Source organism: Dipteris shenzhenensis, chromosome 27 (assembly GCF_047967505.1).
Source record: "Dipteris shenzhenensis isolate YYH24624 ecotype China chromosome 27, Dip_SZ_1.0, whole genome shotgun sequence".
In the NCBI taxonomy this organism is placed as follows: Eukaryota; Viridiplantae; Streptophyta; class Polypodiopsida; order Gleicheniales; family Dipteridaceae; genus Dipteris; species Dipteris shenzhenensis.
Window position 1 is genome coordinate 26,424,446 of NC_141622.1, and position 26,792 is coordinate 26,451,237.

Consider the following 26,792-nt stretch of genomic DNA (forward strand, 5'->3'; position numbering starts at 1 on the left):
TTTACAAGATGAAAATGATATGGATAATTTAAAGTTCAAAGAGCAAACTATGGATAATCAAAAACTTGCTTCACAACACAAGAGGAAAGAAAACAAATGTCATTCATACAAAATAATAATAAAAGAATCAAAGATACTCCAAGCTTCACATGCATTTGTTGTGGGACATTGACATTCCGCGCAAAGATGTGCAAATTAAAAGAATAAATGAGTGTGTTCCTCCAAGGAAATGGAATAAATATCACACTCTCTAGTTCATTAGATAATTTCTTATGTTCTCCATGCAATAAAGAAGTTAATTTTCAAAAAAATACAATAATATCTACAAGGAATATGAAGATGGTGGATATCCAATCATATACTAAAAATTTGAATGATATTGAAGCACGTTTGTTTTCCATTAGAATTCCACTTGCTCAAATTTGAGTTTTGACCTATGAAGGGCAATTTGGATTGCACGGGAGTGTTGTGAATGTGTTTGCAGATGTAGATAGAGCTCAACAAGTACTACCAATGTTTGAGGATGAAAATGGCACTATTGCTATTGCAAATCAAACGCAAGCTTTCATACAAGCATCGTTACATGAGTGGAATCATTCGTCCAACATTTACAATGCTAGCATTCAACTCGGGGGGGTCACTCATCATATGTAACCCTATCACATGAGTTCAACAGAAGGATTTTTTTTATTTCTAAAATTTACAGAAATAAATATACATAAGGGACTTTTTAAAATAGTTTTGGAAAAAATTTACAGATTTGTATAGAAAAGGGGTACATTTTATTGATGAAATTTTTTACAGATAAGGGACTTTAAATGGAAACTCCATTGTACAAACAAAGTAATGTATGCATAAATACTCTTTGGGAAGAACATGTAAGAAACATTCAATCACATCAGAAGACAATAATGACTTTGAGGATAACAACATTCTTGGAGAAAACATTCAAATAGATACTTTAGTCCATGGAATACAGACAAGTCAACAAGTTGTTGATTTTGAAAATCAAACAATTGCAGTCGCTCCCTCAGAGGGATTCTCCCCACTAAGCATTTTCAAAGACAAATTCTATGAGGAACTAGCTTTGCCAAAGCTTTTTTTGGAAACCCTAGAAGCTACAACATCCCATAACGAACTTCCTACCAAACAATAGCACGTTGGGAGCTCACAAACATAGATAGACAATTTGCAAAATCCATTGACAACCTCTTCGTCAAGACAATAAAGATACTAGTGCTACAAATTCTCTCATCTTCCTGGGTCCAAATCTGAAAAGCTCAAACACAAGGGAGAACCCTACAAGTGAAAGACGCTCTTTTGGACACAAACATTGAAAAGCTACTCCAATCAAAAATAGGATATCGAGATTTCACACACCTTCGAACTTCAGCCGACTACAAATATCAGCTCAAGAAAATCCTTTTTGCTATGTTGAGGCAATTGGGGCCTCCAACATTCTTCATTACACTATCATCAGCTGAAAAGCCATGGGAACACTACTAAAGTGCCTTAAAAGATTAAACCCAAATGTTTCAAAAGGTGAAATTACAAATTCTAACATTGAGGTGCAAAATCTTATTCGTTCAGATCCAATTACTACAACACAATATTATGCGCACCGCTTCCAAGCTCTTAAACCATTAATCAAATAAGATTCAACAATTCTTGGGAAAGTGAAAGATTTCTTCTTCGTCACAGAGTTCGAAAATAGAGGCAACCAGCTAGCATGACCATGGACTACTATGGATTAATGAAGCACCTACTTTTGGAATACAAACAAATAGTGAGATAGAAGTTTTTGTGGACAAATACATTTCTACTGACATATATGCCTTCCCTTTGACAAAAAGACAAATTCAAACACATAAACATTGCAAAACTTTCTACAAACGAAATAAGAAATGTAGATTTGGGTTTCCACGGCCCCGAACGGCAAATACTACAACTTGAATCAATTGATACAACCTTAAAGAAAAAGCTAAAGGACATTTAGTCAAAGCTCATGGAAGACACAACACTTTCAATGGACTATGGTTCATTCTTGTCAAATCTTTATTTGGCCCAAAAACAATACATTATATCGCTTTGAGCATTTATTTCACAACCAACTTTATTCCTAAGAAGAGAACCCAAAGACATTTACACAAACAACTTCAATCCAACTTTGTCGAAGCTATGGGGTGCAAATATGGACATTCAATTCATATTAAATCCACATGGGGCAGTAGCATATTGCACATCTTATATGACAAAGATAGGCAAGGAGACAAGGCAGTAAGGGCAGCTATGTCACAAAGCATGTCAACAAATGCACCACCAAACGAACGCATTTTGTGTGTTGGAAATGCTATATTGAATACCCAACACATTAGTTCCCAACAAGTAGTATATTTATCCTTGTCATTACCACTATCAACATCTTCAAGACAATTTCAATACATTAACACTAACCCTCCAGAGAAGCATACATTGCTATTAAAGCGGAGAGAAATGCTCCAAAACCTAGACCCAAATAGCACAAACATTTACTTTGATGATATTATAATGAAATATTTGAAGCGTCCCCTAAACCTTCAAGGCATTTGCTTGGCAAGTTTTGCAAGTGAATATACAATTTCAGCTTCCAACTCCACAAAACATAAAAAAAGTAAAATTATTTGATTCAATAACTACAGCGAGACCAACGATCCTAAGGGACACTATCGAGAACTTTGCGCTTTGTTTCTTCCTTACCATCAATTTGAGCCATCACTTGAAAACAAAAATGATACTTGGCATGACAAATACAATGAAAACAAAGTTATTATTGACCAAAACAAGGAGAAGTTTAACAAATTCGTTCCTAAAATTTCATCAAACTCATCAACACTTACTAGCACTTCAACAATTTCTTCCAACAAAGGCAATAACGAACTATGTAATAATATGACATTGTAATGGACATGAATACATTAAAACATTCAAGAGAATAACATAATATGTGCTTGCTAACTTGCAAACTACTTTCTAACAAAAAAACACTACAACACCATAAGAGAACTTAACCATCAGCAATGTATTCTTTTGGAGGACATAATGTTGAGAAAACATATTCTCACCAACCAAAAAATCCATCTCTTCTTGAGTAGAAATGCTGGAACAGGTAAAACTCATGTCTTGATGGCAATTGTACAAGCCCTTCTAAGATATTACTCTCACAAAGAAACTCAAAATGTTGAAATGCCAAAAGTTCTACTACTAGCTTATACTAGAAAAGACGCCTTCAATATTGGGGGAACAACAATACACTCAGCTCTACACTTACCACTAATGGCATCCCATTATACAATCTTATCCGCATAAAAACTCCAAGAACTATCCCTTCTATATCGCAACCTGCAACTTGTGGTATTTGACAAGGTTTCTCTAATTGGTCATAGCACCCTCGTCACCAACTGACATGCGTCTAAGAGAAATAAAACACGACCACTTACAACCATTTGAAGGAGTTGACGTAATCTTATGTGGAGACCTATGCCAAGCAAGTCCTACAAAAGATTCGTTGGGATATTCCTTCAAAACAACTCAAACAAACAAATAATGGGATCTTATTGGCAAGAAATTGTCTTCATATATGAAGTAACCACACCCATGAGACAAAATGACCCTAAATACATTCAAATACTCAACAAAATGAGAATAGGTGCACATATCGAAGACGACTTATCATACATAAATGACACATATTATCATACACCATACAAAATCAAACTATTCCTCATTTGTTTTACACCAATGCAGCAAAAGACATCCACAACAAAGAAGTATTCAAACTACTTGTAGGGGAACCTCATATTCTTCTAGCAAATGACAAAAAACATAAAACATGTAATAAGAAAGTTGTTTCACCACAAGACCCAAAGAACACAACAGGGTTGCACAAAATACTACATTTGAAAAAAGGCATGATAGTAGAAATTTGTTCAGGTAACTTTGATATTCCTAATGGTTTAGTGAATGGAGTAGATGGCATATTTAAGGACTCTAGCATACACACAATTCCACAAGTTGTTTGGATTTCTTTCACAATGACAATATAGGAAAGCAAACAAGACTCAAACATAAAAATCTTTATCATAACAATATTCCATTCAATTGGACACCAATCTTTCCAATAACAAGAGAATTCCAAGTTGGGAAAAACTACCTAAACACAATTTCTCGAACACAATGTTCGATACAACCAGCAACAACTAGAACTATCCATCGCTCTCGCAAGGATTATCAGTGGACTCTCTAGCATTTGACCCATCATTTATCAAGTCCCATAGACTGGCATACACAATGCTTTCATGTATTCAAGATCCAAAAAATCTTTTCATTGTTAAACCCCTCGAGCAAAAACATATCAAGGTGGACACCAATGTCCTCAAAGAACTACAACGACTGCAAATGGAAAGACAATGGCAAATCAAACAAATAAATTTCTCAATAGAGCAAAGTCAACAAAACACAATTCAATCAGTCAATGTACAAGCTCTTACTTCACACATGGATGACATACTTTCAGACAAAATCTTGTTAAGCTCAACCATACTTTGTCTTCAAGAATTGCATGTAAAGACATCAAACACACTTCACTTGCCAAGGTTCATATGTTTGCAAAATGCAACTGATGCAGGTATTGCAACATGCTATTGCAAAGTACTTCACTTGCTCGAAAAAAATCATATGAGTAAAGATGGTTGCAATTGCATGTTGGCAACATTCAAGAACAAAAGGATGGAAACAATAGCAATAATCAATGTGTACAATTCACCATCAGCAACATACTTATTAACAATTACTTATTGTCTACTACAAAGTCTTTTACAAACACTACAACCAAACATAAAAACAATAATCATTGGAGACTTCAACATCAACTATACGAACTCCAACAACAAAGCAAAAAAATTGTCAGCATTCATGGGACAAAATAACATGCAACAATTAATCCAAGAACCAACATCTATACACGGCTCAAAAATTGACCACATTTGGACTAATCTTCCAAGAGAACATAGTTTATTTGGGTCTAACTTCATTTATTGGTCCGATCATTCTCTAATTTATACTAACATTCAACTACGTTAAAGGTAGGTCACTTGAATGTAATTCATTTTGTTTTGTTCTTCATAGTCACATAATGACTCATAAGGTAGCTCTAGCTTTGATGGATAAGTTGGGAAATGCCGTTGCTCCATGTTTGGTCACAAATGTGCCATGAAATAGCTAAAAAACTATTTTGGAAATGGCCAAGGACACGTACTCCACCCGATAGATCGATATAGCAGGAACAAAATCTCATGGAGATCTATGGGCTCAATACCAAGGGCCTCCATCAATCCCTAGCTCATGCAGCCTCAGAGTGAAGCTGGGTGTACTCAAATATAGTCACCACATTAGCTTATTATAATGAGCTATAGAAGATTCACTCGACTATACCTTCGCTCAAAGGAGTGTGCTAAGAGTTGGTTGCTGAGAACATAATAGAAAGCTTCAAATTGGCACACCCTGTAGACTCTGTTGTGCTTCACTCTAGGCTTTATTCTAGACTCTGTTATGCTACGATGCACTTTGATGTAGTCCCTCAGTGAAGTCACCTTCGCTTAATGAGATGAGCACTTTGTGAATAGACTCGAGAAACACTACTGCTCTACTTGTATTGCCTCTCTTCCCATGAACTGGTGGGAGCATCAATACTTTTCTTGCTTTTCTTTTTATAGAGGAGTTTTTCTTGCATCTCTATGTAATCTCTCCATCACTACTTACCAAAATGCCCCATCTCTGTCTGTCAGGGTGGGTTCACTCGTTCCATCCAACTTGTTCCAAGCCAGTCGATTGGCCTCTGTTATATTCATGCTTCTACTAGAGCTAGTAGCGCTAGTTGGGAAGAGTTTTTTGGACAGAGGATTAAGCTTGCAGGACGAGATATAAATACATGCCTGAGTTGGGAAGGACTTACTTAGTCTTGAATTTTGGAGACTAGCACACGATTTCAACCCAGACAGAAGATTTTGGAGAGCAATAGGATTATTCGGACCATGATATAAAGTATACACAACTTGCACATAGAGTTGCACTTGATCGTATATATGCACAGCTTGCACACAGAGTTCCTGGCTAACTTAGTCTTGGACATTCATTCCCTACAATAGGAATTAAGCTTTGAAAAGCTTGTGGCACCATCACGAGCTGGTGCTTTGATCTCCCTGGTATTTTCTTACTAGGTCCTTGTTGAAGTAGGAAGGCAACAAATACTTGCGAATACATCTTCCTTGGCAAACTTCTTGCTCAGCGTGCATGGCCATGACTTTCTACCATGAAGCTTTGGTTCCCTATACTCAGATTTGAGGGCTATACTCAGGCACTTATAGACTTGGATTATGCCTTTATAACAAATGCTTTAAAGCATATAGAATACCTAATAGGCCCTTTCCATTTATACATAGTATATATACACTTTGTGACTATATATAAGGTTATAGCTTGGCTTGAAGCTAGAAATAAACATGAGGCCATTGGCTTGATACGGGTAATTGTCCAAGGGAGATTCATTATTTGGACTCCCAGGGAAAATGGTTTAACAAAAAAGGCTAGAAAATTAGAATATATTATTTTGAAATTTGTCTTTTAATTTGGTGCAAGGAAATCGCAAACACAAGGAATTGCAGACCCCGTTGTGGGGAATTTCTTAACAATTCATTCCATATGGATGCTTCCTTTGATTTCACATTGGGACTTCTTATACATTACAATTTCCACGTAGCATTTTCTTAGATTCTTCCCTTTAAGTAATGGTGCTACCCATACATTATGGATTTGTTTTGGAATTGCAGTTTTGTTAGAACTATGAAATCTGAACTTGGAATTGGAACATGGGCCTTCCCCTTGGCTTTGCTGAAGTACTCTTTAAATCTGGAATTCCATTAAATTAGGACTCTTTAATGGCCATGTATATAAAAAATGGAAATGGCCATGAGAGTCTTATTTCAGGAACCTTGTAATACTCTACACACGGGCATTTCTACATATGGGAATTCCTTTTCATCTTCCTTGGCAGGTTGCACCATAGTATAGAGGAGTATTTAATTAAAGAGATTATCGTGATGGAAATTATAATATTATGACAATCTCCTTGTATTTCATGTATTTCACTAAACTTGTTGACTAAAGCCAACCTTTGTGTTACAAGAATACCAAGATTTTATTAATGTTGATCTAGATAGAGTGGCATGGATAGCAACTGTGTGCCGGCATTGAAGCCTGGCTTCCACAACTAAAATGGATTGTTCTAACTTTCTTTTGGTTGTGATGGTGGCACGTGAGTTGGCATACCTGATCTATCAGTTTGGCATTGATAAATCTAAGGCATGAACATGTGGCGTTGGTGAATTCAAGTAGGACTATATGATAGATTACCTCCAATGAATGATAATTGAAGACTAACCATGAGTATTGTAGTGCTTTTTACAATTGACTGATACAAATGTGAGTATGAAAATGGACTCCCACTAGGGCAATTTGTTGGAAGGGATGGTATAGTAATGGATTATTTTTACTTGTGCGGTGTTAAGGGTAATGGTATATGGTTGTTGTTGGTTTACTTATCATTGAAAATGGACCCAGTAATGTAGTTGATAGGAAAAACACAAACACACACATGTATACTTTCCCAACTATGAATTATTCTTCTATGTACCCCTCATGACATATCTCCTTTCCAGTCTCTTTTTAGCCACCCTACACACCAAGCCCACTAATCGTCCCATACCTCCTATAATCTCTTCTCAACCCATGCACTCTTTTGCTCCTTACTCCACTTGTGACTTAAACTTCACTTGTGGCTTATTATTATTATTATTATTATTATTTTAAACCATCTAAGAATGCATATGGTTGTCGATATTCCTAGGTAAAGCTAACAAATTGGGGAAAACAAGCATTACTTGTCTACCCAAATGTGACTATGATGTTTTAACATTTAGTTTGTTTGGATGGTGGGACCCCGACCTTGGAGCTTAAATTGCCTAAGGATTCGACATCTTTTTTCAATATTATGTTTGTCAAACTCAATATTATTCTTGGAGTGTCACACGATATGCAATGGTCTAGATGGGAGAGGGAACCTACTTCTATAGTAGGCGCATGGCAAGCCTTTAGGAGACTTCCAGAGGATCAGAGACTTTTAGCAGTTGGCCACCTCAGAGGGAGTGTAGTTAAGATACAATAGATAGAGGCAGCCCTTCTGGCAAAGTGGATAGACATAGATGACATGCCAATCACATAGTCCACTTGGTGGGGAGCTTTCTCAGGAATATGCATTCCTTTATAGATTATTGCCCTGCAGGATGCACATGAGGATACCCTAGTCTTTGATGTTCAATCGAGAGGCAGACTTACCAAATCTTTTGATGATATTCTTTTAGAGGTTTCCTTTCAGTCTGTCAAGATAGCAGGTTTCATGGAGTGGGACACGAACTCACAGTGGTATCTTGACCCCGATCCCCTTCTCCTTGCATTGAGGTCTTGGAGACTCTGTTTATATGGTGTTTCCCCTATTAGGTTCCTATAGTGTAGACCTAGGGGAGTGGGAATGGATTGATGAGGGGCTCAACAATAAGAAATGCTTGGATATTTCAGCTCATCAGTAGAGGTTGGAGGCCCTCCAGAGCCCCTCATTGGGACAATTTTCAAATTTCCATAGTGCGGCGAAAAAACTTTTGGCATAGGCTCTGGAAATCCCCCCAGAAATAGAAAGATCACTCTTTTCTTTTGTCTTTCTATTCATGAGGGATTGCAGTGAACCTATGGAGATCCAGTTTGGGGCTGACCCTACTTGTCCTCGCTTACCACATTGCAATTGAGTCAGTACAACATTGCCTTTGGGAGTGCAGACAGGCAAGGACGATTTGGAAAGGTGTTGCTAGGACTTTTAGTATCTTTCATACGACACATTTCTATATGATCTGGGGTTCGGTAGCATGGTTATCTCTTATTGGCCCTCAAGTGTTCTTCAAGGGACATGATCCAGATCCAGCTCTCATTATGTGGTGACACTCACTAGAGTCTTGTTCCCTCGAGGATGTTCCCTTCAATCCTGCTCATGCCTTGGAGGGTACCCAGGTTCACCCTTCCCAGGCCATGGCCAGTATTTGAATCAACATAGTACACACTCTAATAGGCCATCTAGGCGAGCATGCAGGGATCCTCCAGAGTAGCCACTGCCAGGAGAGTTCCTTTTTTTACAGTTTGGAGAGGATCTCCTTTCTTCTCTGAGTCTCCCTCAAGGTTGAGGTGGCATTTTTAGCCTCCACCTTGGTCTTTTATTAGTTCCTTTTGAGTTTTTTTTTTTGGCAAAGAAATAGTTGATTATTTTATAATCATATGATTTGTACAATGAAGTCCACAATGGACAAAATATTCTCCTCTAAAGAGGAATATCTATCTTGCATACAAGAAAACCAATGTATAGAAGTGAGGAACAAAAGATCTAGTAGCCAAAAAGGAGAGGAGCCTAAGCTCAGATTCACTATTCTGATTAGTAGTAATTTATCATGTGCTACTCTATTTGTTGAAGGATGATTGTATCTCATATCCTAAGGCCAGGATGCCTCCTTGTCCACCCAAAAAAGCAAGACCTACTGTTGTTGGCCTGATACCCAAAAAACTTGTAGTTGATCTAGGAACAAAATTTGCTACTGTTGACCTGGTAACCACAAAGGCTGCAGCTGACCTGGTAGCAAACTTGCTATAGTTGACCTAGAAACAAAGGGACAATGTGATAGAAAATGTTTGTGCTTGAGAGGGCTCTTTAGACAGAGGATTCTTTTTTAACAGGGAACATAGATGGAAGGAGCTATGCTTGTAGGTCAACCCCTGAATTGGTACACCTCCCTGCATCCTTAATGTGGTCTTCAAGCTCTGCCTATAGTTGTGAGACCTAATCATCATTATAATTATGAAATTCTTGGTCCAACAAGAACTTGGCTTGGACCACAGCAAATAGTGTTCAATTAGTAGGAGAATAGCTTTCATACCAATTTTAAAAAATCTGATCAGCATGCATGACCTCTTCATTGAATTGAAAAGCATTTCTAGAAATCCAAATAAACCATAATGCATGTGCCTTGATGTGTACCCCATGTAGCATAAGGAAGTTTGAGTGCATCTTCCAAAAGAATAGACCTCCAGTTTATTGGTTCCCCTATCCTTAACTGCATAAATTTCTAGACTTTTCTTGTTGTGGGGCAAGCTATAAACAAATGGAAGATGTCCTCCTTGATACCCAAATAGTGTTTGCATGTACCATCTCCCTTACCAATTTTGATGCTCTTGCAGTTAGTCCAAACAATCTTGTGTAGAATTAGCCATAACAAAGTGGACATTTTCTCTAGGATTCTTGGGATGTGTCAATTTTACGAGCAAAAAACTATGAGCAAGTTTATCCGAGCATGTTTTTCAAGAGATTTAAAAAATTGTATTTCTTTAGGAAACATGGTTTTTACAATTTTATTTTCACTAGAACTAAATCCCTTTATCATAAAAACAAACAAAATTGTCAGTCATTCAATTTTACATGACATAATTTTTTTTCTTTGTAGAAATCCTTTGTACCCTTGTTATTACCTTCAAAAATTGTTGAAAAATAATTCCTTTAAGAAACATCCCTCATAATCACTTTCAATGTTATAATATTATACATATATATAATTACTTATTAAACATATTTATATCAATATGACAAGAGCTTTTTAATATTTTAATAGCATAGATAATAAGATATTTATGGATATGTTTCTAAAGAAGTTTAAATTACTATAAATAAGTATTAACTTGCGCTTATATATCACTCTCATAAAATATATGTATTATTTAATACTATATGCTTCAAAGGGGTTTCGCTGGCAAAACTACCTTGGTGGCTTAATTCAATGAGGTTTCTTTGGATAAATCCTTCCATAGGCTAGGTTGAGAGAGGGTTCTCAATGTCATCCCCTATTCAATAAAAGTTGTAAGAAGGATCATAAGGGAATTTTCATCGAGAAGACTTCTCTACATGTGGGTTTCTTAAAAAGCCATCCCAATATGTTACTCACCATTCCCAAAGATTCATGTAAAGATTTGTGTATAAAATAGGCATTGCTATAATACTTTGCATATTTCTAAGTGAAACTAGGTTTTGTTTCCATCTATTTTTGCCATATTTTTACATAGTTGGAAGCTTTTTTTCTCCTTCGCTCAGATGCTTAGAAGATTTCGCTCGAAAAATGCTCGTCCCCATTGTAGCCATAGATCATTTCACCAAATGGCTCAAGGAAAAATTAGTATGCAAAGACGATGCTCAAGGTATTGCCAATTTCCTTTATGAAAAAGTGACCAATGCCCCTTGGAAATAGTCTCTAATTGAGGCAGAATCAATGAAGTTCATAATTATGGATGAAGGAATGAAGGCTTTCACCTCCATTAGGGGTTTTAAGGGTAAGAAGGAGTTCAAGGGTTAGAAGGAGGTTCTAGGGTTTAGAAGGAGGTGTTAGCATTTAGAAGAAGGTTACAAGGTTTATAATAAGGTACATGGTGGAGAATTGATCCCCCTCATAGATGGAGTGTAAGGTTCCAAGGTTTATAGTAACGTACATGGTGGAGAACTAAGCCCCCTCATAGATGTTGGAGTGTAGGGTTGAAAAGCCTATTTAGAAGCATAAGGGTTTAGTGGAAGAGTAGGAGTGGGAGAGAAGGAATGTGTAGGAGTAAAGGAATTGGGGGAGAGAGAAAAGAAGGAGGGAGGGAGGGGAGAGGAGAAGCAACAATATTGGAGAAGGGGCAGTGGGAGAAAAGGGTAAGACATGCTTTAGATGTTGATATGCAAGGGAGCATCGACACTGAAAGACAATTGCATAAGAACACTGAAGTTGAGCTGAACACAATGCTCCAAAAAGTGTGGGCTTCATTCCATTATGAGATATTTATCAAGTTTTTGAGATTTTCTCTCTCTACAGCAGGAATCATAGAAGTTTTTCTCTTTGCATCATGTAAGACATGCATGTAGGAATCACATGTAGTATTCGCATGACTTTCTCTCTCTACATGTAGGAATCACATGACTTTCTCTCCCTGTATGTAGGAATCACATATAGGATTTGTGAAAGAGAATTTTGACAAAGCATATTTAGAGTTCTTTTGGGAGTTTGTTCCTATTAGCCTCATAGTGATCACTTTTCTCTCACTAGACTTAGTATTTCTCTCTAGAATGTTCTCAGGCTCATGTAATTACAAGAAAAGCTTTGCCACTACTCTTCACACACAATCAACCCAGCATATTGAGTCCTTATTGGCAAAGGGTTAACATTCCCCTAGTTGGATTTCATTACCTGCCCTTGAGTTGGTACTCGTGGCATGCTAGCCAATCATTAAAAGTGGTATGAGGGTGAGGAGATGACTCTTTAATAGAGTCTTCTTGCCACTTCTGCATCAATTTGGCCATTCAAATGTAGAAAAAAGTGGTCGATGTTCATCAAGGCAACCTCAAGAATGTAGTACTCTACCATATGATTTAGTCAATGCTGCCTCACAAGTGGAAGGGTTGGTATCAATGTGCCTTCGATATCCCATTCCACAATAGTATGGCAAGATCAATGGATATGATCTACACCCAAGATGTGTATGTTGGCAGCCAATGGTGTTAGTGTGGGACAAAATAGAGCTTTAGATGGGCTTTGAGAAATGGAGGTGTGAGAAAGTATTCATTCAAGAAAGCCTCATCAATCAATGAGGTTGGGGATCCAACTTGCATATCTAGGCTTTGGTAAAATGATTCTTGCGAATGTTGTTTGGGAATCTTATGGTGATCCATCCATTGCAAGTCTTCGTATCTGGGTATTTGTTCCAAAATTCCTTAAGCAGGTCACTTCAAATTAATATTGCATCAAATTTATCACCATCTTGTTGGAAATCGGGCATGGGAGTATGATTCGGATCATCTGCATCTTGATAAATCAAAGAGCATGTCTATTGTTGCTAATGACATCTCAAGTAGTTTAAGGGTTGATGGTATTATTTGGAGAAAGGTTGGGGATATGAGTGAGCAATAAGGAAGGGAGTTAAGAGTGGGAGGGGTATAGGTGGGGAGTGGAGGGACAACTAAGCAAATGGATTGATCAAATTGGTAATCCTTGGTGGTAGGATTAGCAATAAGGGGAAGAAGCTAGGAGTGAGGGGATGGCAAGTCTAAGATTGTTGGGTGAGGTGGAGTGGCAAGACACGTTAGCAAAGAGGAAGCAAAGGCAAAGGAGATTACAGTGTAGCTTGGGAGAAGTCAAGAGGGTGGTAGTAGCAAGGGGGAGTGAGGTTACAAGATTAGCATGGAGAGTGCTGAGATATGGCAGGTTGGGTGAGATAGTCATGTAATCCTCCAATAGGTCTTTTTCTTGGTGAGGTAGGCCCAATAGCTTCAAGGGGTGATGGGGGTGGCATCATGCCTTGTGGATAAGAGTGAGGGAATTTGAAGTAGGGGTAGGAGACCACTAATTACCCTAAGGGAAGGACTACACATGAGGCATACATATGTAACAAAAGCATCACCCCTGAGTATAGTAAACCTTGTGTGGATGGAAAGATATATTCTCTTCATCTTCAATCGATTCATGACAAATTTGGCAAAGAACTTTTTTCCCTATGGATCATTCCCATTTCATGGTTGTTTGAGCAGAAAGGATTTGGAACTAGACCTACTTCCATTGGATTAGTGCATGTCCTTTGAGATGATATTCTTCTTGTAGGGCTGCTACAAGACCTTAGTAAAGTACTATTGTGCACTGCAATAAGACTTTGATCATTGTCCATCCATCACCTCATTTGTCTGGGCAAGCAATTGGAGTTCCAATTTTGAGATTATAGCTCCGTACATTGTTCCCTATAATAATGGTAGATGGAGTTATAGGCACCCTTAAGTTGCTTCATCTGGTCGTTGATCCATTCTCATAGAAGAATGTGCTCATTGGTACTTGACCCTTGCTCCAAGACTTGGGATTGTTGCCTGTAAATTTTTGTTGAGTTGTTCCTTTACAGGAGCCATTCCTTTATGAGTCTTCAATACAAAAAGTGTGCTCTACTAGAGTCTCTTGCAATGTTGCAAGCATGTCCTAACATTCCTGAAGGTCTTCTTCTTTGTGGACTAGTGTGAGCCTAGTGTACACAAGTTCCTCCATTGACTGAGTATTAGTGATGGCTGGAGATTTGTAGTAATGCTTGAGAATTAGGGACTTCTGAAAGCTATACTTGACTTTGCTAATGATTTGGATGTTTCCTTTCCTATCCACAAGTGATAGCATTACTCTGAGGATAGTATCCCATAAGTGTCATAAACAGTCTATCGTCCTGTGAGTTTAATGGATTTGGATAATTGATTCTAGATCTCCTGACCTCATGTATTGAAATACAAACACAATACAATGTTAAAACAATAAATTCATGAATAGGTAATGTGTAAAAAATTAAAAATACCTTGGTCTTTGATGCCTGTAGTTCAAGGACATAACTTCACCATCTTTGTAGGCCTTAATACATGTTTGAGTCAACATCCCACCGTGTTTGTGGCTATAGGAAGAGCTATTGCCTATACCCCTCAACTAGTTGACTAGAAGACCTATTTCCTATACCCCTCAAACAATTGATTGGAAGTATAATGACTATAAATTTTGCTGTCTGGAGTATTGTATCATTGATTCAACAATTACTAGCAAATTCTATGTGAAAAGCTCAATTATGGTGACCTTGACTTGAATTATCAAGCTAAGTTCTTGAGTAGATACAACAGAAAGAAGAGGAAGTCATGTATGATACAAACAAGGTGGAGAATATTACTGTAGATTTCCATAAAGGTGCACACGCGAGAATGTCACCTTGAGTTCAATTGTCGCTCACATTTAACTTCTCCAGTTAAAGGGGAGTCATCTTGGCAAAAATATCAGATATTTGGTAGAAGCCAGCTAGTATGTATCCAAAGAGGTAATCACTAATTACCATTATTTACTTTGCAAGAAAATTTGCAATATAATAGTCTCCAATGATTTTTATTGCCCTAGATGACTCTAGATCATTAAAAATGCCAACCAAGGGCAAAGAATTAGAACTTGATCTTGTGAATATAATGCATCTAAGAAGTGAACATTAGACCAAAAAATTGCTATGTGGCTATAATTTTTAGATTATATCTATAAGAACCTTCTAATCCTCAAAGTTGTTAGATTAATGACTTGTAGAAATGAATGGTAGCATATTGAAGAGCATGGACTTTGTTTGCGCATTTCATAGACTACACAGATCATAATTTTGATGATTGTGATTGAAGTCACCTATGACATAGGGCCCTCAGAAAAGCAAAAAAACCCGTAAAAAAAACTCCCCCCTCCTTGGCCAAGCTTGAGGGTAGTTCTAACATTTGTTGCATCTATTGGGCTTGATTTTTCCACTCTTGTGATCCAAGGCTATGTATGATAATCTAATTGCTTCCATAAGGTTCAATTCTATGATTGTAGGAAGCATGACCTTGAATTTTATGTGGATAGGTGTTAGTAGAGAGGAGATCCTAAACTTCTTGAAACTTGGTGTTGGTAGGCCTTGAGGGATTGAATCATTGCATTATTCTTGACTAGCAATCTTCTTGACTAGGCACTGAATCTTCTTCAAATTTGTCACTATGCACCACAAACATTTTGGCTCATTGTGGTCCAAAAGAGGTTGATGGGTGTAAATTTGGGGAGGTCTTAATGACAAGGTTGTGGACTCTTGAGTCAGATCTTCTTCAAGTTTGGCATTGCTTCATGATCATCATCCATTATTGAAAAGCCTATACATGGGCATGGAACTTGTAGATCAATTGGCATACATGTGTAACAATAAGTGCATGAGGATAATGTGGTGTGAAAGATGGAAAATTGCTTCATGATTTGAGATGGGGGAATGAAATAGTCTTGCAAAGCATTGTGCCTTTGCAAATTATTATGTGCTTATGCAAGATTGTGTGAGTGCATGTCACCTAATGATGACTAGGTAGGTACTATCTAGATGTTGATTGTTGGAAGTTCATAGGGAAGTTTGGACCCATTTCTAGGGTATCATAGGTACATTGGGGCTACCTATAGTGTCTATGTACATATGCAAGTGAATGCTCATGTGCCAATCTAATGCTAACTAGGAAAGATTTGGGACTTCCAAATTTGCATCTTTTTCAAGGATGGCTTGTAAGTTATCGTGCACTAGTTGCAAGTTGTCATAGTAGTTCTTGAGGCTTCTACCATCAATCATTGAGGTGAACTACACTTCATCCAAGCTTTTAGCACGAGGTTCCCCAATTGGGGTGATCTTCTTGAGTTTATAAGGCCCTTGGCCTTCATACTTTAGATTTCCCTTGTGGGCTTTGGCATTGTAGAGCAAGACGAGGTTGCCTTTTTTACTTTCCTTATTCTTAAGATTCCTATCAAACCATGTCTTCCTTCATCTTTTTTTTGCTGTCAGAACATAGTATTCTCTTAAGCAAGTTTTTGTGTGCTTCTCAAGTTGGAAGAGTTGGTTGGGCTTCAAGGGAGTCTTGATCGCCAAGGCACTACTATATGCCACTCGTATACTAGGGATGCTGAATTCCAAAGGAACTATACACTAGTTGGAATGGGGTAAAAACCTAGTGTTGATCTTAAAAGTTGTCCTGTAAGCCCATAAGGTAGAGTTTAGTTTCTTGGCTAAATCAGAGCTTTTCAGTTTTACTAGCTTTGTGAAATATCATAGAAAATGTATTGGTGGACTCTCATTGTCCATTGCCTTTGGGGGATAGTAAGTAGTACTTTTCGAATGTAGGACCATGAATCTTGAGTTTATCATACAAGCTTGTGCAACCATTATCTTCCATAGTTGATCTCATGATGTCTCTTACTAGGCCATGACCCAAGGTTCTAAGCTACAAAATACTACAATGACGACACCCATTATATCTTTAAAAACCTTAGAATCTTTTAAATGACATAGAGAAGTGGCAACACCTCTTTTCTTCCTCTATTCACCCTCCTCTCCCATGCCTCCCTCTCTCCCATGCCTTCTCCTCTGCTCCCTCTCCCTTGACACCCCCCCACCCCCTGGAGATCCTGTGAATGCAACACCTCTCCCCCCCCTCTCATCGTGACATCCCCCTAACCCCCCCTCCCATCCCAAGGCATTGTGAATGCAGCACCTCCCCCCTCCATCCACCCCCCTCTCCCACCCCTCCCCTCTTAAACACACCCATCCCCCCTCTCCCTAGAAGTGCTACAAATGCAACACCTTACCCCATATACACTGCCACACACCTTCCCCTCCTATCTCTTAGCTCCCCCCTCCCCCTGAGAGTGTTGTGAAATACAATACCTCCCCCCTCACACCACCTAACCCCCCTTCGCCCCTCCTCTCTTCTCTCACCCATCCTCACATCCCCCCCTCACCCATCCCCCTTCAAACCCCCCCCCCCCCTCTCTCTCTCTCTCTCTCTCTCTCTCTCTCAAGGGTAACTTGAAAAATATATCGTAACACCCAACCCAAATGCTTGGAAGCTATCTAAAAGTAGCCCTTAGTGCACATAGCAAAGTCCTTGGATTAGCACAAAAACAAACACAACAAATACTCACATTGTAGAGATTTCTTTCACTAGATTTAATTGACCACTCTTTAGTTTAATTGCCATCATCAGTCCCATGGATCCTAAAGTGTGTCAAGACAATAAATACAATCATATCATATCAAGACAAACATAATATTGAAAAAAGATGTCGAATCCTCAAGCAGTCCAGGTTCCGATGTCGAGGTCTACTTACCTGCCACCATCCAAACAAACTAGGTGTTACAACATCATAGTTACATTTGGGTAGATAGGTAATGCCTATTTTCCCCGGCTTGTTATCGCTTTGCCTAGGAATATAGAAAACCATATGGATTCTTAGATAATTTAAAAAAACAATTTAGCCACAAGTGAAGTTTAAGTCACAAGTGGAGTAAGGAGCGAATGAGTGCATGGGTTAAGAAGGGATTAGAGGAGGTATGGGATGATTAGTGGGCGTGGTATGTGGGATGGTAAAAAAGAAAGTGTAAAGGGAAGATTTCAAGGGGGTACATAAAAGAATAATTCACAGTTAGGGAAGTATTCATGTGTGTGTGTGTGTGTGTGTGTGTGTGTGTGTGTGTGCGTGTGTGAATAAATAAGTGTCTGTGTGTGTGAGATACATTTACTAATCAAAATTATTTTTTGTGTGTGTGTGTGTGTGTGTGTGTGTGTGTGTGTGTGTGTGTGTGTGTGTGTGTGTGTTCGTGTGTAAATAAATAAGTGTCTGTGTGTGTGAGATACATTTACTAATCAAAATTATTTTGTGTGTGTGTGTGTGTGTGTGGCCCACCACCCCCAACCCAAAGGGTAAGACTACATGGTGGAGAGTAAGCCCACCATGTGGAACTTACTCCCCACCTACTGATAATAAGTGAATAAAAGTGGATCTACATGATAAGTGTCAAAATGAAAAAACAATGCCAATAGTAAATGCATAAACCACTTCTGCAAAATAGATATAAAAGTTAGTAAAAAATAAGGTGGATCACAACAACATGACTAGGGATTATCCATGCTAAAGAATTATCCAATGGATGTGAATTAATTGATGGCACTAGTCCGACTTAAGGCTAGTTGGGAAATCAAAGTGTGTGTTTGATTAAAAAGTCCCATCAATAATTGAGCCATACAATTAATTCGATCAATTGGATAAAAAGTTGAAAAAAGGCAAACATTTAAGGAAAAAATGTTTGAGACATCTAAGTTGAAAAATGCAACTAGAGTTTGCAAAATTTTCAATCAAATTAAGAATTTTTTATAATATTAAGTTTGACAAACATAATATTGAAAAAAGATGTCGGATCCTCAAGCAGTCCAGGTTTCGAGGTCAGGGTCCACTTACCTACCACCATCCAAACAAACTAGGTGTTAGAACATCATAGTTACATTTGGATAGACAAGTAATGCCTATTTTCCCCGGCTTGTTATCACTTTACCTAGGAATATAGACAACCATATGGATTCTTAAATAATTTAAAAAAACAACTTAGCCACAAGTGAAGTTTAAGTCACGAGTGGAGTAAGGAGCGAATGAGTGCATGGGTTAAGAAGGGATTAGAGGAGGTATGGGACGATTAGTGGGCTTGGAATGTGGGATGGTTAAAAAGAAAGTGTAAAGGGAAGATTTCAAGGGGGTACATAAAAGAATAATTCATAGTTAGGGAAGTATTCATGTGTGTGTGTGTGTGTGTGTGTATGTGTAAAGAAATAAGTGTATGTGTGTGTGAGATACATTTACTAATCAAATTTATATTGTGTGTGTGTGTGTGTGTGTCTATAATAAATGAGGAGAGAGAGAGATAGAGAGAGAGAAAGAGAGAGATGATGATGATGATTATGATATATTAGTGTCCTCGTCGGTAGGCCAATGAGACATGACCTATGAGACCTAGCAAGAACATATACAGTCTCCCCTCATAGAGATCATAAGGTTGAATCCTTATGCACGGCTAATTTCAAGAAGCTGGGATAGTTCCATACATCAACTAATTAATGCCAAAAAGTGATTTGTAATGCCTGCATAGGCCGGGCATGTGTGTGAAGTGTTCCTCATCTTCAATGTTCGACATTCACATAATTTGCATAGTCAATCTTTTCTTTCCATGTTCTTATTTCAATGGCTAAATCATGGGAGCAAGTGCGAAGAAGGCTAATGTCTCGCCCTGCCTTGGGTGCCATAGGAATGACAATGTGTGGATGGATGCACCTAATGTTGCTTCATATGTTTTCCAACACTTTGGATTGATGTGAATGCAATAGTACACACACAGAGAGAGAGAGAGAGAGAGAGAGAGAGAGAGAGAGAGAGAAAGGCATGGAAGACACATCAAGGGAGAAAAAATCTAGGAAAATTTTTTGATAGACATAATACGAGTTTAATGGGTCATGTAAAATTGTTTTTTAGCACCCCTTCTAGATAGCTGTCTATGTTTTTTTTTCCGAAAAAGTGTCCCACCTTTTTAATTGAAGCTACCCAGCCCAGCGTGTCTTCGCCATAATGCTCATGCTGCTTTGCTCGTCCTTGTGTACCTTGCCCATCCCGCTACACAAGGGAGTGCTCACCAACACTTGTACTCTCGTGATTTGTTTGAACCTTCCCATTCATGCGAATTGAGAGTTTTTCACTTTATTTCTTTGAACCTATCAATTTGTGTGAAGGTGTCTAGAGATTAGCGCACTCTGGGCACTACCCGGTGGGCCATGGACAGAGACACGATTGCCTGGAGACGTCCAGCCGATGGCCAAGATGCATTCAAGGTACCATTGGGGGGGCATGGGCAGCTCTAGTATGCTGAATTGGATTTTGATTTTGAGTATGATAGGCTGGCCATAGCCATCAAGGAGGGGTGCGCACACACGCTGGCCATAGCCGTCCTCAGCTGATTGCCCTCTGTCCCATGGCCTTGGCTTCCCCCCAGTCCCCCTGTGGGGGAAGCCAGGGACCCCTTTTTGCAGTCGTCCTCCAGGACACCAGTTTTCCTATCGCCACACATTTGGGCTCTACTCGAAGTACCTCCAAAAGTTCCGGTTCAGGTACTGCAGGGGAGATTCTCTAATTCCAATCTCCATATATGTCGCACTTGGTTCTCATTGTGCTCATGTTTCGCAGATGGGTCAAACACAGAGCTCTTATGGCAAGAGTACTCCATGGATCCCTGTCAGTGGTGGGACAGCAGAAAGAACAAAGTAAGTGCGCAACAAAATGATCTTGTACAAGTAAAGATGTAGACAAATCGTCTAGTCTGATGAGTCTGCTGTGAATTTTATTTAACAGGTAAACCCAAAGGCTCCAGATTTCAAGCATAGACTTACCAAGGAGTTGCTATGGGTCGACTGTCGGTACAATCTTAAAGAAATGCTCGAGGAAAATGAGTCCAGAAGCAAGGGATTGCATGACGCCAAAGCTTCCAATGGTCAGATTTGGTCGAAGCCTCAAGAACAGGGGAACACACCTAAAGCACGAGAAGTGCTAGATGACTGTGGCTGGGAGACGCTCAACTTAGAGGAGGCACTCACTTCTTTGGAACGGATGCCCCAGCTGCCTTCGTTTCAGAACTCCATATGCATCTTGCAGAAGTGTAGAAAAGGGAAAAATACAGTTTATGCCAAGCGCTTGCACGCCTACATGTGTAAAAGTGGGCTGGAAGCTCATAGATCTCTTGGAAACTTTCTTGTCCCCATGTTGGTCGAATGTGGAAGGATGTGCGATGCGCTGCAGGTTTTTAACAGGTTGGTTGATCCGAATGAGCATGCTTGGACCTCTCTCATCATGGGTTACGTTGAATGTGGGATATCACAGCATGCTCTCATCCTGTACCACGAAATGCAAGCAGATTCTGTACATCCTAGTGAGCATACGTTTGTGGCTCTACTGAAGGCTTGTGCCAGGTTGAAGGATGTGGAAATAGGCCAAAAAATACATGCTGAGATCGCCAGTAAGGGTTTGGATGCAAATCCTTTTGTTGGCAACACCTTGATAGACATGTATGCCAAATGTGGCTTCCTGGCAAAAGCAAGGGAATTGTTTGACAGGCTTCCAGTTCGCGATGTAATTTCATGGAATGTACTAATTGCAGGATATGCAGAACACGGGCTTGGCGAAGAGGCGCTGAACTGTTTCCAACACATGCAACTTGACGGTGTCTCTCCAGATTCTATCACGTTTGTTTGCAGCTTGAAAGCTTGTGGCAGGACAGGAGCCATTGACAAGGGCTTAGAATTACACGCTGAGATTTCCAGAAAGGGATTGGATAGCGTTCCTTCCATTGGCAACACCTTGGTTGGCATGTATGCCAAATGTGGCTTGCTTGCAATAGCACGTGAACTTCTTGATAAGCTCCTGGTTCAAGATGTAGTCTCATGGAATGCACTAATTGCAGGATATGCAGACCATGGGTTAGGGGAGGAAGCGCTGAACTGTTTTGAACACATGCAGGTAGAGGGCGTGTCTCCAGATGCTGTCACGTTTATTTGCAGCTTGAAAGCTTGTGGCAGCACAGGGGCCATAGACAAGGGCCAAGAAATACATACTGAGATTGCCAGAAAGGGGTTCGAAAGAGAGCCTTTTGTTGGCAACACTTTGGTTGACATGTATGCCAAATGTGGCTCTGTTTCAAAAGCGCAGAAAGTGTTTGACAAACTTCAAGTTCAAGATGTAGTCTCTTGGAATGCATTAATCGCTGGATATGCAGAGCATGGGCTTGCTGAGGAAGCGTTGGATTGCTTGGAGCAGATGTATCTGGATGGTGTGTCCCCAGATGCTGTCACATTTGTTTGTAGCTTGAAGGCTTGTGGAAATATAATGACTATTGACAAGGGGCGAGAGATACATGCTGAGATTGCCAGAGGGGGGCTGGAAAAAGATCCTATTGTTGGCAACACCTTGGTTGATATGTATGCCAAATGTGGGTTGCTTGGAAATGCACAGGAAGTGTTTGATAGGCTTCCAGTTCAAGATGTAGTCTCATGGAGTGCACTAATTACAGGCTATACTGATCATGGGCTTAGTGAGGAAGCTCTGCGCTGTTTCAAACTGATGCAACTGCAGGGTGTCTCTCCAGATGCTGTCACATTCATTGGCAGCTTGAAAGCTTGTGGCAGTACAGGAGCCGTTGACAAGGGCCAAGAAATACATGCCAAGGTTGCCAGAATGGGGTTGGACACAGTTTCTTTTCTTGGCAACACCTTGGTTGATATGTATGCTAAATGTGGCTCACTTGCAAAAGCACAGGAAGTGTTTGACAAGCTTCGAGTTCAAGATATAGTGTCATGGAATGCACTAATCTCAGGGTATGCGGAGCATGGGCTTGGTGAGGAAGCACTGAACTGTTTTGAACAGATGCAACTAGAGGATGTGTCCCCAGATGCTGTCACTCTTGTTTGCAGCTTGAAGGCTTGTGGCATTGTAAGAGCCATAGACATGGGCCAAGAGATACACGCTGAGATTGCCAGAAAGGGGTTGGGAGGAGATCTTTATGTTGGCAACACATTGGTTGACATGTATGCCAAATGTGGCTCACTTGCAAAAGCACGGGAAGTGTTTGGCAAGCTTCCAGTTCGAGATGTGATCTCATGGAGTGCACTGATTACAGGGTATGCTGATCATGGAATTTGTGAGGAAGCACTTAACTGTTTTCAACAGATGCAACTGAAAGGTGTCTCTCCGGATGTAGTATCATGGGGTGCCCTAATTGCAGGATACGCCCAGCTAGGAGAAAGTGAAATTGTTTTTGATATGGTTGAGAGAATGATACGAGAAGGTGTAATGCCAAATGGGGTCACATTCCTTAGTGTTCTTAGTGTCTGCAATCATGCGGGCCTAGTGGATAAGGGCCAGAAGTTCTTTGAGGCCATGATTAAAGATTTTGGCATCACTCCAAGTATTGAGCATCACATTGGCATGGTTGATCTCCTTTGCCGTGCAGGCCGATTAGATGAGGGTGTCGCAATGGTGGAGAATATGCCTTTCGAACCTGGTCTTGAATTGTGGCATACTGTGTTGGGTGCTTGTCGAAAGTGGGGTAATGTTGAGCTTGGAAGACAGGCTTTTGAACATGCAGTACGATTGGATGAGAAAGATGCTGCAGCTTATGTTTTAATGTCTAGCATCTATGCAGTTGCTGGCATGCACGAGGACGAGAAGAAGGTCGAGGCAATGAGGATCACAAAACAAGCATGGAACAAGCCAGGACAGAGCTGGACTGAAGTTGACGGAATTGTGCATACCTTTTGGGAGGGGGATACTCATTCCCAAAGCAAAGATATATATGCAAAGCTAGAAGGGCTTTCCCTCAAAATGCGGGAGGAAGGGTATGCTCCAGATTTGAATTATGAGTCACTGGACATATCCAATGATGCAAAGTGTTACCAAGCTGTAAATATCATAAGTAAATAATAAAGCTGACCTTTTATTTGACTATAGTGAAAGAGTTTTTCTTTTATTTGGCTATGGTCAAAGAGTTCTCTCATTTGGTCAAAGCATTGACTTCGGTGAATGAGGCTTGACATCGGTCAAGGAGTCTTGGTTTCGGCCAACGAGGGTTGACTTCGGTCAACCAGAGCATTTGTGCTGACTGCGGTCAGAGAGATTTGACTAGGGTTAAGGACTCTGACCTCGATTCTTAACCATTGTCAAAGAGGGTTGACCCCGATAAACTAGAGTGTATCTATTTGTGTGCACCGGTTTGCTTGGTGGGGACGCCAAATGTAATTTTTCATACAAGAGCTTACAATTAATGGGTGCCGTGGTTGTGCGCTACATTTAATTGTTGCAGGTACAAGCGGGGTAAATTGCCCTATTTCAAGGGGCTAAGGCTGGCCTACAAGGGGGTGCTTACCTTAGCGTGAGACCAAGGGCTTGGAAGACTGGCTAAGGTTGGCCTACAAGTGGGAGCTTACCTTAGCGTGAGACCAAGGGCTTGGAATACTTCAGAAGCTGCCAAGTCATTGGCATGTAACTAGAAAGTAGTAGCTAGGAATTGGACAAGTCGCAGTTGCCAACTGTGGGGAGCTGGTCTCTCCACTCTCTTGTAACTTAATCGTTCATTTTTGGAAGGCTGCCAGCTTGTACTCAGTTTTTGCATCAAGAAATATATTACCTTCGGCAGTCCAGCCCAGTTGGTCTTGGGCCCTAGTGTAGTGTCTTGTGTCTGCAATTGTCTTTTTCCTTTCTCTCAGCAATCTATTAGCAAATGTTCAATGAATTGTTTTATCGTAAGGGAGTGAAGTTATCCTTCCCAGAGAGGGTGTTGGATTTTGTATATAAAGGAAAAGCCCAGCGGATTGTTGCGAAGAACAGAGGGGAGACTCTTCCCATTGTATCTGAGACTTTTGTTGGAAAAGCAATAAAGTCTGTTGTTTGCGCGTACATAGTTTTTGTTAAAGAAAAAGATTTAAGAACACATACTCAGATGAATGCTTCTGATAAAGAAAAAAAATCGGTTTCTTGTGAGTTTTAAAGATTGCTTCTCAGATGTCTTGCCAGGGGAGTTTCCCCTGAGAGACCAGAAGATCATCATATAGAACTTTCTTTTTTTTTGGGCAAAGAAAAGAGCCTTCTAATAATGCTTGAAAGACTTCATACAAAACAGCAGCCCTGAAGGTGCTGAGTATGAAAAAAACCAGGAAAAGGTTGAAGGAAAAATCGGCTTGTTCCAGAGAAACCCAGCTCATTGCCTAGGGGATCTCTGGTACTAGGGCTAACAGCCAAGTGAATCCCTCGCGGAGTGAAAAAGTAAAAAACTCATGCAGGCCAAGCCTTGCAGAATCGAGCATGCCTTGCGATAGTCGCCCTAGAGCCTGGGGTCCCACACTCCCAGGTGGTGCAGAGGGTGTAGATGATATCTTACCAAATGGCGACCAAGGTAGCCGAGGGTGGAATTGGATGCTCACCTATCACCAGACTGCAGCGAGCAACCCAAATGTTCCACGTAGTAATATTGGCTACTACCTCCCATACACTGTCGTCCAAAGGAGGAGGAGCGAGACTTTTAGGAGGGACGGCCTCATGGAGCTCTATCCTCTGAATGCTCTGACCCTATATCCAGTAAGCTAGGGAGATCTCATCAATCTGGAACGCGTGTACTCCCTTAGTCAATCATGCCACCATTCCCCAAGTGTAGTCCCTCTGAAGGCTTTGCATACGGGTCATAATCCTGAGGGCTCCCATCCAAATCCTCGATGCGCTACAGCTCCAGAGGCAGTGAGTGTAGGCCATTCTATGGGCTATCCATAGATGCCACGTATTCCTTGGTATGTGCCTTGTAGGCCTAGTTATAGTCGGTTAGGACTATTGGTACAGTTAGTACATGTACCACCTAGGTCAGTTAGGACACTTAGTCTAGTTAGGGAAGTTAGCCCTAGGGTTTTGTTATGTTGGCTCACCCTTGAGCCTCCACACTTGTTGTTGCAACATTTTCAATACAACATCTCGTTTTTTATTCCATCACTCTTTTTTGAGATTCCATTGCTTGCCATAGCCAACATTGGTATCAGAGCAGGTTAGGGTTCCACCCTCTAGCCATTTCCAGCCACCTTGAGTCCTCTTGGAGCCATTGGGAGCTGGTTGGCAGCCCATTCTGTTGCTGGTCAGCTCAAGCCTCATTTCCCTAGGCAACTTCACACGTGTGAACACCGGAGGCTTCTCCAAGCATTTCCGTTGCGGGAAAGTAGCATTTTGGAGTTGCTGCTGCATTTTCGGCTCATTTTCTATCCTACTACAGCCATTGAAGACTCTTCAGAATCAAATGCTTCCCACGTGTGGTGTACGGACGTCCGTACACTCTGTACTGACTGCAGGTGGCTGCATTAATTGCTCGTACAGGTAGATTTCGCCACATGTGTGAGCTGTACAAGCTAATTGATTGATGTACGGATAGCTGACAGGCTCTTTGCTGCTGTACGGCTAGTTGACATACTCATTAACTGTTGTACGGACTGCTGTCGGGCCCATTAAATGCAGTTGGAATTGACAGGTGCCATTAATGCAGTACGGTCTCCGACAAGAGCATTGAATGCTGTACGAAATTGACAGCATGTCATTTACTATCAGTACGGAAATCTGAGTTGTTTCTAGAGCTGTACGGTTGCATTTGGCGTCGGTGTGAGTTGATCTACACCACCGAATTTCAGCTTTGGAGCTTGTTGA

The 26,792-nt window shown here is 40.1% G+C and overlaps 1 protein-coding gene across 1 annotated transcript; it reads left to right on the top strand.

Moving 5' to 3' along the window:
- Positions 1 to 20,099: 20,099 nt before the first annotated feature.
- Positions 20,100 to 24,638, top strand: LOC147884097 (pentatricopeptide repeat-containing protein At4g21300-like). Its single transcript, XM_087398625.1, has 4 exons — positions 20,100 to 20,404; positions 20,470 to 20,680; positions 20,757 to 20,833; positions 20,922 to 24,638. The coding sequence occupies exons 1-4, from the start codon at positions 20,348 to 20,350 to the stop codon at positions 24,039 to 24,041; spliced, it is 3,465 nt and encodes a 1,154-aa protein (XP_087254751.1). The 5' UTR covers positions 20,100 to 20,347; the 3' UTR covers positions 24,042 to 24,638.
- The last annotated feature ends 2,154 nt before the right edge of the window (positions 24,639 to 26,792 follow it).